The 13,759-nt window shown below is 37.9% G+C and overlaps 1 protein-coding gene across 2 annotated transcripts in view; it reads right to left on the bottom strand.

Annotated features, from left to right (window-relative positions):
* The window catches only part of GOLM2 (golgi membrane protein 2), a 108,736-nt gene that overhangs the window by 67,113 nt on the left and 27,864 nt on the right, over positions 1–13,759 (bottom strand). For both annotated transcript variants that reach the window (XM_060096759.1, XM_060096760.1), the window contains exon 2: positions 2,079–2,133. In XM_060096759.1, coding sequence (XP_059952742.1) covers positions 2,079–2,133 — 55 coding nt within the window. The remainder of the gene's footprint in view (positions 1–2,078; positions 2,134–13,759) is intronic.

Genomic DNA, 13,759 nt, shown 5'->3' with positions numbered 1-13,759 from the left:
CATTAAAAACCAACCCTAATCCTTCTGTTTCCAAGAAAATATTAAAAGATTTTTTTTAGGATCTTGATGTGTATTAATTCCATTATATCCGACATTAATGTCAATGAAAATAGTCAAATACGGATTTTACTGTCAACTTGTCAAGAAGTTTGTTTCAGCAGAAAGAGTTCCCAGGGTGCAAAAGTCACATTAATGAAATTCAATCTCAAGCATCCAAGCCTCAGTAACTGCACTAAAACCAAAAGTTGCATGGTATGAGTTCAAATCAAAGCTTTTTTCTCTGCTAAAGATTATCATCAAAATTTCAAAACATCTCAAGATCTACTTCAACACATACAGCAAAATAAAGATTTTTACTCAGTAACATAGGCTGTCATTTTCTCTGACATGTACTAGCAAAAGCCATAGGACGTCTTATTCAACTTATCTATTACTATTTAATAAGAAATATACTTTGATGACAAGCAAAATCATCTGTAAAAATTGCAAGCTGGAAGCAGCACTGACAGTGTGCCATCTTCTGTGTCACCCTGTGCACTCCTGTGAGTCAAAAAGAGTAGAATATGGACACAAGTGCAACAACAATAAATGTGGCTAACCAGAAAGTAAATTTTTAACAGAAAATCAAAGCTGTTCTAAATCATAGATAGTAAAAAATTAATAATTCCTATGTCTGGGTTATAACACACAAATGATACTTCCTAATGGATTTGCTAGGTGAGAAGCAAAACTTACATAAATTACAAAGTCAACTTAGGTTGACTTCCTCAAGAGGATGTTTGAAAATATATTACCTGGGATTTCCCTGGTGGTGCAGTGGTTAAGAACCTGCCTGCCAATGCAGGGGGCACAGGTTCAATCCTTGGTCCGGGAAGATCCCACATGCTGCGGAGCAACTAAGCCCGTGCGCCACAACTACTGAGCCTGCGCTCTAGAGCCCGCAAGCCACAACTACTGATCCCATGCGCCCCAACTACTGAAGCCCGTGAACTCTAGGGCCCGCATGCTGTAACTACTGAGCCCGTGTGCTGTAACTACTGAAGTCCGCGTGCCTAGAGTCTGTGCTCCACAACAAGAGAAGCCACCGCAATGAGAAGCCCACACACTGCAATGAAGAGTAGCCCCCGCTCATGGCAACTAGAGAAAGCCCGCATGCAGCAACAAAGACCCAACGCAGCAAATAAATAAATAAATAAATAAAAATTTGAAAAATATATGTATATATTACCTATTTCTATCTAAATAGGTTCAAAATGGTTATAAAGATATATTTATGAAATTAGAGAGCAAGTATTACCCACATATATAAACTCAGAGTCACTGCATGCAAAGTTTTAAAATACATAGTGTTGTAATCAAAGGGTATGAGGGAGAAGCGGGATAGTCCTCAGACCCCAAACTCCAAAGGCCAGTGATAGTGTGCAGTAATGTAAGCAGACGATAGAGCTTGTTCTCTTTACCTATTATTTTTCATAAGAGCTTTAGTCATCTCCTATCACTTCATCTAAGTGAAAAAAAAATCTGTCTTCTTTCTTTCTTTCTTTCTTTTTTTCTATCTATCTATCTACCTACCTACCTACCTACCTACCTACCTATTTATCAAATCTGTCTCCAGGTTTCTTCCCAGTTTTTGTTGCAGGTTTCTTTGATCCTGGGGTATCTAAAACATTAAGTTTGGAGGATCTGTCCAAAGCATCCCTAGATCTGAATGGATTATTTTAGCAGATTGGACACAGTACAGAGGAATCACCCCTAACCTTTTCCCTAGAAATCTGACAGTCTCCGAAGCTACACCTCAATTTTCTTTGAGGATTCTTCTAACATTTCATTGCATGAACTCTGTCTACAGCACAAGATTAAAATGCAGACCTCAAATATTAACTTGCACTTATTATATATAAAGCAACATTAAAAATTTTTCATTATATCTTAAGACAAAAGGATAAATGTTTTGCCATCAGAGGAGCTTTGTTCAAAAATTCTATTTCATTTAGCTGCTTAACTTGAGGATTTCTTAATTCTTCAGGATTTTAGACATTTAGTGACCTTTATCTTTAATCTGTAATTAAGTTTCTTACCCTTTAAATGATGTATGTCTGCCATCTGATATGATATGTTGTTCTGCAGTTTAACCTGAAAAAAAAATCATTTTCATTTTATTAAAGAATATGTAGTTTTGCTCATATTTACTTTTTTCCCTCATATTCACTTTGAGCTTGATCATAATAAGCACAAAAGAAAAATCCTTAAGTTATGCATACCACACCACTTTCCAAAAAGAATTAGAAATAAGTTCTGATTTTGTAATACTCATTTTAAATTTGCACAAGAACATTCATTTTACTTAATATATAGTAAAACAATTTTCAAAAGTTTTTAAGTTTGAGTTGAATATTGCTTAATAGTATGTTTTTTCGAAATCTTACCAGAAGATTTTCAACTCTATATTAAGAAAAGAATTGTCTGAATCAATTAAAGTCAAGTCAAAAATAATTATTGTTTATCAAGCTCCCACAGGATGACAGATACTACACAGGACTCATTGCTGTAGTCACTGTCCTCTAGGAGCCAGTATACAAGAGCACCAGGAACTTAAAAGTGTACCAAAATATGACTCAGTTTAAGGCTTACCACTTAATTTAAAAATTAAGACAAGGCCTTGGATAGCCAGGATATCAAAGAACTACTGTGTCTCAGTTCTTGCTTAAACAGGTTTCACCTAATTGTAAAATGCAACTAAAATACTATAAACAGGTTATCCTGTCAACCTCAAGAGTAACATTATTTTGAAAGGTGCAGACTGATTCATACTGATCAAAAGCAGCACCATGAGTGGCAAAATGATTATGCTAAATACCACTTCAATCTCTAAAGAAAAAAACTTTAACTTTTCATCTTAAAATAATTATAGGTTCATAGGAAATTGCAAAGATAGCACAGATAAATCCCATATACCCTTCACACAATTTCCCCCAATGGGTACATCTTATACAACTATATGACATCAAAATCAGGAAACTGACATTGGTACAATGTGTATGTATATAGTTCTATGCCATTTTATCATATGTATAGATTCATGTAAACACCATCAAAATCAAGATACAGACCTATTCCATCGTCACAAATATCTCCCTCATGCTACCCTTTAGAGTCAAACCTATCCTCCTTCCCCACTATACCTGATCCCTGGTAACCACTAATTTGTTCTCCACTCTGTAATTTTGTCATTTCAAGAATGTTATATAAATGGAATCATATAGTATGTGACCTTTTGAGATTTTTTTCAATCAGCATAATGCATAGTTATATATATCAATAGTTCATTCCTTTTTATTGCTGAGTAGTATTCCGATATGAATGTACAATAGTTTGTTTAAGCATTCAACTACTTTAGAACATATTGGTGGTTTCTAGTTTTTGGCTATCACAAATACAGCAGCTATGAAAAATTGTGTACAGATTTTTACATGAATATTAGTTTTTATTTCTCTGGAATAAATGCCCAGGAGTGAGACTGCTGGGTTGTATGGTAAGTCTATGTTTATTTTTTATTTTTTATTTATTTTATTTATTTTATTTTTATTTTTTTATTTTTTTGCGGTACGCGGGCCTCTCACTGTTGTGGTCTCTCCCGTTGCGGAGCACAGGCTCCGGACGCACAGGCTCAGCGGCCATGGCTCACGGGCCTAGCCGCTCGGCGGCATGTGGGATCTTCCCGGACCGGGGCACGAACCCGTGTCCCCTGCATCGGCAGGCGGACTCTCAACCACTGCGCCACCAGGGAAGCCCCTATGTTTAGTTTTTAAAGAAACTGTCATGTTATTTTCCACAGTGTCCATGACATTTTCAAATACGTTTTAAGAACTTATTGTGCCAAGGTACTGGATGGGAGAGTATAAAACAATTAGAAAACATGAGAGCAGTCTCAAAGAATCAGTAGGCAAGGTAGCACCTAAACTAGTATAATTACTGCAGGATTTCTGAGATGATTCCTACCAAATATGATCAGGAAAGTTTCTTGGAAGGGGTCTTATCCGAATTACGCATTGAAGGCTAGGTAAAACTCTAAATAAGTAGAAAAAAGCATTTCAGGTAGAGGAGGTGGCATAAGAAAAGGTACAGAGGTAAGAAAGCAGGAGACATATATGAAGACCCCACCAAAGTACTGTTTGGCTAAAGCACATGACACAGGGAAAACTATAATAATGAAGAAGGTTGGGAAAAAAAAGACTGGAGGGCCCTTCCACTGATATGAAATGTCCAGACTAGGCTAATCCATAGAGACAAAAAGTAATTAGTGGTTGCCAGGGGCTGAAGGGAGGAGGAATGAAGGGTGACCTCCTAATGGGCATGGGGTTTCTTTTTGGGGTGATAAAAATGTTCTGGAATTAAATAGGGAGATGGCTGCACAACTTTGTGACTATACTAAAAACCTCTGAATTGAACACTTAAAAAGGGCAAATTTTATGGTCTTTGAATTATATCAACATTTTAATGCAAAAAATAAAAATAAAAATGCTGAGGGTACTATGGGGCACCATATAGGAAACTGGGGATAAAATAATGGATAAACACTAGGCACTCAAGTTTACTATTTAGAAGACACAGTCAAGTAGACAGGCAATTATAGTAAAATAAGTGCTATTATTGGATTCTACAGACATGATGGCAGAACTTAGAAAAAGCATTTAAATCCAGCCTTGGGGGAATGAGAGGAGGTTTCTGGAGATGATGATAACTGAAATAAGTCCAGCAGGAAGAATAGTGATTAGCCAGGTGGGAGTAGGGAGAGGGTAAGGAAACATGTGTCAAAACTTAGAAGTGAAAAACACTGCACATCAGAGAAACTGCAAGCAGTTCTAAGCAGTTTTAAGCTGGAACAGAGAGTTAAGGGGAAATGACAAGAAATATGTCTAGAAAGGTAAGCAAGGTCCACATTACAAAGCGTCTTGCCAAGGAATATGGATACATTCCACTGGCTATGGTCAACTTTTAAAGGACTTCAAACAACGTAATGAAACTCAATTTGCATTTTAAAAAGTCAATCTGGCTTCAGTATGATGAGTGGACCAGAGAGACAAGACTAGAGAGACCAGGTAAGATAGTAGGAGAATGGGGGACTGTTGTTTTTCAAGTGAGAGAAAATGTTCCTTTAAGCGAGGGGTGGGCAAATTATGCCTGTGAACCAAATCTAGCCTGCTGCCTGCTTTTGTATGGATGGCAAACAAAGGATGGTTTTTACATTTTTAAATGGTTGGAGAGAAAAGCCAAAAGAATATTTCATGAATCATATGAAATTCAAATTTCAGTGTCTATAAATAAAGTTTTATGGGAAATAGCCCCACCCATTCATTTCCATATCGTCTATGGCTGCTTTGGAGCTGCAGTGATTGCAAAAAAGATCATATGGACTGCAAAGCCTCAAGTATTTACTATCTGGCCCTTTATAGAAAAAGTGTGCCAATCCCTGGTCCAAACTAACAGAACGAGAACAGAGAGGTAAATATATGTGAGAGATATTAAAGGGGAACAATGAATAGTCTAACTGATTGATTAGATAGAGGAGTAAAAGAAGAAAGATTAAGGATGATGTTTAAATTTCTAGAGTAAGGGGACTAAGGTAAGACTGCAATACTCCATAATAGGGAAACAGAGGAGAAACAGACTTGGGATGGGAGGGAGAAGTGGGGACATGATTCTTTTTCAGATTTGGACCGACTGAATTTGAGGCACTTGTAACACACCCAAGAGATCTTTAGTAGGAAGTTGGACATACGGGTTTAGAGCTTGGGCACAGATGACTTGAGAGTTATTCGCATACGGATGGCGATTAAAGCCATGGGGATGAGATCACTGATGCAAAGCTGCAAGAGGCAGCAGGAAAATCTGACAGCAACAGCTATGTGATCTGCTGACTACTAAGAACTGCTCTCTAATAACTTCTAATTAGCCTATGTCTATTTTCTTTCCCGTTTCTTTTACAGTAGTCCCCCACCCACCCCAATAGGTGGTTTTGCTTTCTGTGGTTTCAGTTACCAGCAGTCTGAAAATTCCAGAAATAAACAATTCTTAAGTTTTAAATTGCGTGCTGTTATGAGTAACGTGATGAAATCTGGGTGACATGCTCTGTCCTTCCTGGGATCCCTAACCATCAACATCACCTGCTCCTAACATCCAACCACTCACAGTGCCATGGCTCGATGATCCAAGATCACCCAAAGCAAGTGATCCTCCTTCTAACCTATCAGCAAAAAAGTCAATAGTAGTTTAATGCTACGTCATTCATCTCATTTCATCTCACCAGGCAGGCATTTTATCATCTCACACCCTCAAAAGAAGGGTGAGTAAAGTACAAGATACTATATTTTGAGAGAGGGAGAGACCACATTCATGTAACTTTGATTATAGTATATTGTTATAATTGTTCTATTTTATTATTATTAATCTCTTACTGTGCCTTATTTAGAAATTAAACTTTACCATAGGTATGTATGTAAAAAACATAGTATATATAGGGTTTAGGGTTTTTCTTTTTACATTTTTTGCCCCTCCAAAGAACATAGCCATCCTTTATTTTTGGTTTCAACAAGTTTGCATTACTTTGTTTTTTATCCATTTTTATGATGCTCTTCCAGCTTCCTGTATTCCATTTTAAATTTACTTTTGAAATAGCTAGAGAGATGCTATTCTTTTTCTTTTTTTATTATTAATTAATTAATTAATTTTGGCTGTGCCGGGTCATAGTTGCGGCATGCGAGACCTTTAGTCATGGCATGTGAACTGTTGTGGCACGCACGTGGGATCTAGTTCCCTAACCAGGGATTGAACCCGGGCCCCCTGCATTGGGAGCATGGAGTCTTAGCCACTGGACCACCAGGGAAGTCCCCTATATCCTTATACTCTTAAACATTTTTTAATGGAGGAGGGGTAATTCAATCTACAGACTACAAAAATAGTAAAGAATATTATGAGCAGTACTACTTTATTCTTATCCCTTTAATTTTCTCTTCAATCTTTTAAATTGAGAATGGAGACGCTGATCCCAATGGCTCTTATATATAAAGTCCTCACATTTCAAAAACTGCTCTGGAACAGTATATTTTACATGGTATTAAAAAGAAAATCACAGCTTGTCTAAATAAAAGCCTTTCTTAATCCAAATAGAATGAATTTATTTCCCACCTCATTCTTTTGCCATGCAAGGATTTTCCAGTTAGCTTCTCAGACCCACTTTATGGCATATTGTTTCCTTGGCATCTCACGTTCTCTATTATTCCTGTCAGTCTTTCTTCACACAAAAATCTTATATTCAGTGTTCAGTATTATCAGCAGGTACCAGTTCCCAATTTCTCTTACTTCCTATTAATACTAGTTTCATTGCGCTGGTTATCTCACCTTCCATATGCCTTTGAACAGAGGCACCACAGATTTGCTCATAGATCTTTGGGAGATCATTAATCCCAGAAGTTCTCTTCCTTCTACAATAATTTTATTATGTTGCTCAGTTTTAGAATCTAGATGTCTGCTACTAAATTATCTGTTCATCTTTTTGATACTGCAATATTACAGGCATCTGATATCTCTTCTCTCCACATATACAACCCAATCCCCAAAATCCTTATCTAGCTCCTAAAACAGTTTGACAAAGAATTCCTCTAACTTTCAATCTTATCCTTTTAAGGCAACCTGAATGTGTTTTTACCTACCATGGCACTCCCTTGTATTTTTGCAAAATCTAAGAATGTAAAGCAATGACTTAATTTTGGCTTTAATCTTATGTTTTCTACCATCTTGGAGCTGTTTAAAGACTTCTTCCACTTGGTTTCTGATTTTTAATGTTTCCTTCAATGTCTTCAATCTGTTTTTCTTTACTTTTATGCTTCTCATTAATCATTTCTGCATATAGATAGGTCTTTTTAGTTCTTTAACTTCTTTGGGTTTAACCCTCTGAGATCCTTCATTTCTTTTAATACTTCCACCACCTCCTCACCTTCAAAAGGAAGATGATCATTCCTCCTTATAGTTTTAATTCCCTTGTGTTCTACCAGGAATTTGCTTATGTTCTAAATTACTCTATCAAAACTTCCGAGCTGTTGAAAAATTAATTTGAGTTCTCACTACTGCATGATTAGAAAAAAGGTATTTCACTTTACCACATATATGCTCTGTTGAACTGGCAATGCTATAAAATACAGATGGCCCTCTGCACCCACCATTTTATATAAGGAACTTGAGCATACATCTCTGCACATGGGCTCCTGGAACCAATCCCTTCGGTACTGAGGTACGACTATACTTTCTTTTCTTTCTAAGTATATTCCAGACAAGTAACAGTATATAAACCCTAAGAAGTATTATTTAATCCTTATTTTATAAATGGATTCTCATTGGCTTCTTAGGTCCTTTCTTGGTTACTTTCAGACTTTTCCCATAATATCCTTATTTACAGTATGCAAGAAAGATACCAAATAATCATTTTCTTTTTAAATTTCTTTGGGGATGAGAGATAGATGTGTTTAGACAGACACACACACACACACACACATACATTCACAAACACAGCCCCATCTCTTTGCCTAATTTACATCTATGGTCAGATAGACTCCAACCCAGATTCGGATATATCCTCCAAACCCCCGCAATGCTCAAAATGCCTTGCCTGGCTTCAGAGTCTACTGGGGAAAGCTCATATTCAGTCCTTTCAAAAACAAAACATTTTTTTATCACACGCAGCCCTATTTCCAACCAGAATGTCACTTTGTCTCTTTTCTACCCCCAAGGTTTATCAGAAATAAGAATTCCATGAGAACAGAAACTGTCTCTCGTTCATCCCTGTGTCCAGTGTCTGGCATACTGCCTGACCCCAATAAACACTCAATAAGTGTTTGCTGAATGGCTCCTTAGACTTTTGTGTTCCATATTCTTTGTACTACATGCTCTCCTACCTGAAGGTGTACTTTATCCCTATTTATATAATTCTAATTATCCTTCAATACTTCTGAACCCACTCATTTATTTCCCTTTGTTATCAACTTCACTGCTGTAGTTAGGCTTCACTTTCCCTCTCTCCTTCGGTAATAGTTGTTTCTCCAGGATGTGGAGTCCATCTATAATAGGCCGATTATCCATGCTTCCTTTGGCCTTTTCCAGGTTAATCTCTCAAAATGTGTTTATGATCCTTCCTGCAACCTCTTTTTTCCTTCTTCTTCTGAGGCATGTGTTCTTTATCTCTTTTTTTCAGTAAGAATTATCCTCTCCTGATATTTTCCTATAGCACTTCTTAGAGCTCACCCTCAGCTACTTCATTTATTATCCTCTAATCTTTGTTCCTCTAATACCTAAAACTTAATCTTTATATTTCTACCCCCTCTTTCTGAAGCTCTCTCAACGCTTTCCCCATCCCACACGGCTACTGTGAATTAAGTTTGGCAGCTGTTACCAGCTCACTTGCTCTGCTTTTCTTTTCATTCTGGGACCTTGAAAATGGCTCAGCTGTGCACGCTTCACTTTCATTATGACCTGTTCTCAGGCAATCAGCACAACTATGACCACTGATCCCAAAGATTATATACAATTGACTTTTTAGAGATGTCATATCTGGCTCCTTTTTCTCCACACTAGAAACATTTTTCCTGATTATATATCATACTCAAATGATTTCTGGAAACAAAACTATTTTCTGTAATATAATTGCCAAACCTGGCTGATGCTCAGAATCACCCGGGGAGCTTTAAGAAATATATATCCTTGCCTCCCCAACCCCACTCCAGTCCGATTCAGCAGTCTGGGGATGAGTCCAGGAATCTTTTTTTCTAAAAAGCTAAAGTGATTCTGATAAGCAGCCATGTTTAGCAATTACTCCTCTATAGTATGTCTCTGGCTGGCAACTACACCAGCTGGATCAAAGTGGAATATCATTAATAATAACTAAGTATTAAACGCTTATTCTGTGCCAGGCCTTGTGCTAAGTGCTAATCAAATATTATTGCATTTAGTCCCCACAACCACCCTCTTTGGTGGACTCTCCATTTCACAGATGAGGAAACTGTGCTCTATATCATATGCCTACAGTAGATTCTGGATATTCTCCCAAGTAGTCTCAGACCAAAGTCTGTGCTTATGACCCCCATGCATATACTAGATCAGTAGTTAGTAGGTGTCTATAACCTTTTTTTCTTATTCCTCATACATTGCACACATGTAATTCAGTCAACATTCCAAACACACTTGCAACTTTTACTTATCTGTCAAAGAATTAGTCTCTCTTGAAGCAAGTTTTAGTTTAAACTATACCCAGTTACCTTTTTTTTTTTTTTTTTTTGCGGTACGCGGGCCTCTCACCATCGCAGCCTCTCCCGTTGCGGAGCACAGGCTCCAGACGCGCAGGCTCAGCGGCCATGGCTCACGGGCCCAGCCGCTCCGCAGCATGTGGGATCTTCCCAGACCGGGACACGAACCCGTGTCCCCTGCATTGGCAGGCGGACTCTCAACCACTGTGCCACCAGGGAAGCCCCCCAGTTACATTTTTAAAAAGAATGAGATAAGCAAGGTCTTTGGTCTTAGTTGGCTACAATGAATCACTACAAAGGTTTTTTATTCACTCATTCTTTTTTGTTGTTGTTGTTAAGTCATTTATAATGCATTTACTGAATATGCACGATGTGCTAGGCCTGAGGATACAAAGTATTTGGTTTTGGTCTGTTAAGAAGAGTCACAAAAAATCACTAAAGTTTGTTTATTCATTCATTCTGTCAGCCAGTCATAAGGAAAGCATTAATCGAACACCTACTAAGTGAAAGACAGTGTAGAAGGCCTAGAAATGTAGCAATATACAAGAAACAGGAGGGAGGTCTGGATAAAGGATACATATTTTGGAGTCATCAGCGTAAGTGAAGTTTTCTGAGTGATTATGATTACTTAGGAAGAGAGTAGAATGAGAAGAGGATCTCAAATAGAAAACTATGAACTATAACACTTAATGATGAATAGGAGAGAAGCCAGTAAGGGAAACTAAGAACTGAGAGAAGAAAAATGGGAGTCTAGCATGATGGAAGCCAGGAGCACAGTGCTAGGTAAAAAGATGCTGAGAAATTAGGAATAGGGAGAGAAAAATGCAAATGTGGACAAAGACAATTCTCTGTTCAAGAAATGTGATTGGGAAGGGGAAGAAAGACTCAAGTATATTTTAAGTGCTGAGGAGCAAGTATAGATAAAGGGATTGAATATAAGAGGGAGACTGGATTAATAACAGGACGAGGTCTTTGAAAAGGTAGAGAAGATTGGACCCCGAGAACAGGTGGAGAGGCTGGTCCTGGAGAAAGGATGAACCCTTCTTTATTCTAACAAGGAGGAAAGACATATGGGTGGAGATGTAGGTATGCCTGCAGATTTGGTAGTGTAGTAGTTCCTGTTCAATTCTTGGTCAAGCGGGAAACAAGATCACCTGTTGAGCTCAAGGAGAAGAGGAGTTTAAAGGCAGGCAGGGTCTGAGGAGGGTAGAAGTTTGAAAGTTGTTGGAATGAGTGTGTTGACTAGATATATGTAATCTGTAAGGTGCTGTTGAAAACCCACTTGGGGTAGCTGATCATAAATTTCTGTAAGTACCAGTCTGGTTATATGAATTTCTCCACCTGCACTTGAAATAGACATGTAAAAGAATAATGGCAAGAAACTAAAACAATAGACCACTGAATCTTAGCTGTATAGGGAGGAAAGTAAAGAATGAACAGGGATACTGGAAAGGAAGAAGAAAAGGATCAGCAGTCTAGGTGAAGTTGAAAAACAAGTATAGTTTGTTCGGCAGTTCTAATCCTTTTTTTTTTTTTTAATATAGTCTCCCAAGAATATGCATGTTTGAGGTTCACAAACTTTCAGTTTCAAGGATTTGAAATCTTATGTCAGGTTCATGTTACAATGAATTAATAATCAAGGCCTTTGGTAGTCATTAATGTTGGCAAATATTTCTAGCTCTCAGCCCAGGCACTTTGTAGGATTGCTCCTCTCCATTCTTCTGAAATTGGGTTAAGGGAGGGGCAATGAAATGTGAGCAAAATGACAGGAATTGCTTCCAGGCATAAGCAATTATAGTGAGTACAGTTCACTATTTTCTCATTCTACCAAAGCCACCAATGTTTTAGATGGCGGCTGCTCAGTCCTCTAGGGTCGTAAAAAGACAAAGACACAGAGCAATGCCTCCAGTAGACCCACAAAGGGCATGATGAATGAGTGATCAATTTTAAGCCACATAAGAGGATGCAGATGGAGGACTATGAAAGGGAAGGAGAGAATGAGAGATAGGTAGGGAAATCAAGGCAGATTTGGAAGGGAAAGCAAGGCAGACCTGGAAAGTATGAGAGCAAGAGTCTCCTCCCCACCTGCCATATCCAGCCCATAAGACATTTCTATTTGCACATCCACTAATCCCTGAAACTTGAAATGTAAAAAAATCAAGAGTTTCTCCACAAATTAGCACCCTTGTCAACTTTCCCATTACTTTCAGTGGCATCATCATCCTTTTGGTTCTCCTGCCTCTTACCTCTTCTCATCCTATTCACCAGTCCATTAGTGCCTACAACTACATGCCTTCATATGCTGCACAGGCTATCACCAAGTCCGGGGAATTCCCTGGCGGTCCAGTGGTTAAGACTCGGCACTTTCACTGCCATGGGCCCGGGTTGGGGAACTAAGATCCCACAAGCCTGTGTGGCATGGCCAAAATAAAGAAATAAATAAAATAAATAAAAGCTATCACCAAGCCCTGGCAATTCTTCTGCAGTTTCTCTCAGATCTGACCCTTAACTTATTCTGTGTTCATGGCAACCACCTAAATGGACTATTCTCATCTAGCTGCACTAGAATATAAGCTCCATAAGAGCAGAGAACTTACTTGTTTGGTAACCCCTGTATCCCCTGGAATACTGCAGGTACTCAACATTATTACTGAATAAATACATGAAGATATCTAATCTTTCAATTGTCTTTTCCCACTTTTATTTATTTCCTAACCATAGTGAGAAACATCTTTGGAAAAACTTTGTTTTCCATCATCTTTCTTCTAGTCAAGATCTAACAATAGAATACTACTGACCCTAGCATAGACTATAAAATTCTTCTACTGAGGATTTAATGCCTTCCATAAGGTGGGCACCACTTTCTCTACCCAGTTATCAGAAATGATCACTTTGACATAGTCAAGTTACTTTTAACCATCTCTAATAATTAAATTTCTCTTTCCTATGTCCATTTATCATCAGCAAATGGAGTGTCCTTTCCTTTCCTTTTTACTACTACAAATTACATTGCCTCCTTTAAAATCAGAACCAAAACTTAAATTGATTCTACAGTAGCATGATGTTAAGTTTTACAGATAAAAATGTCATTACATTCACTGTCCCCCATCCTTCTAACAAGCTCCCAATTTTTTATGCTATTAGGCCCTATTCATACCTTCCACTTCCAGGTCCCCTCTAATTTAGTCATGTCCAGCTACCTCCTGCCAAGACTACCCACTACTGTTGCCAAATCCTGTTTTAGGTCTTGAGGGCACATTTAATTTCTTCCTATGTTGATTATTCAGTATATATTTATTGAGTACCTATTTTGCATAAGTCACTGTTCTAAGCACTGGGGATACAGCAAATCAAAAATAGAAAAAAATTCCTGCTCTTTTGATGGGGGTGGCTACAATAAACAAAGAAGTTACACAACACATTAGAAACTGATAACTGTTGTGGAAGAAATACATTAGAGATGGAGA

This window comes from Mesoplodon densirostris, chromosome 4 (genome assembly GCF_025265405.1).
Source record: "Mesoplodon densirostris isolate mMesDen1 chromosome 4, mMesDen1 primary haplotype, whole genome shotgun sequence".
Lineage (NCBI taxonomy): Eukaryota > Metazoa > Chordata > Mammalia > Artiodactyla > Ziphiidae > Mesoplodon > Mesoplodon densirostris.
Note: the sequence above shows the minus strand (reverse complement) of the source record. Positions and strands in the feature narration are given on the sequence as shown.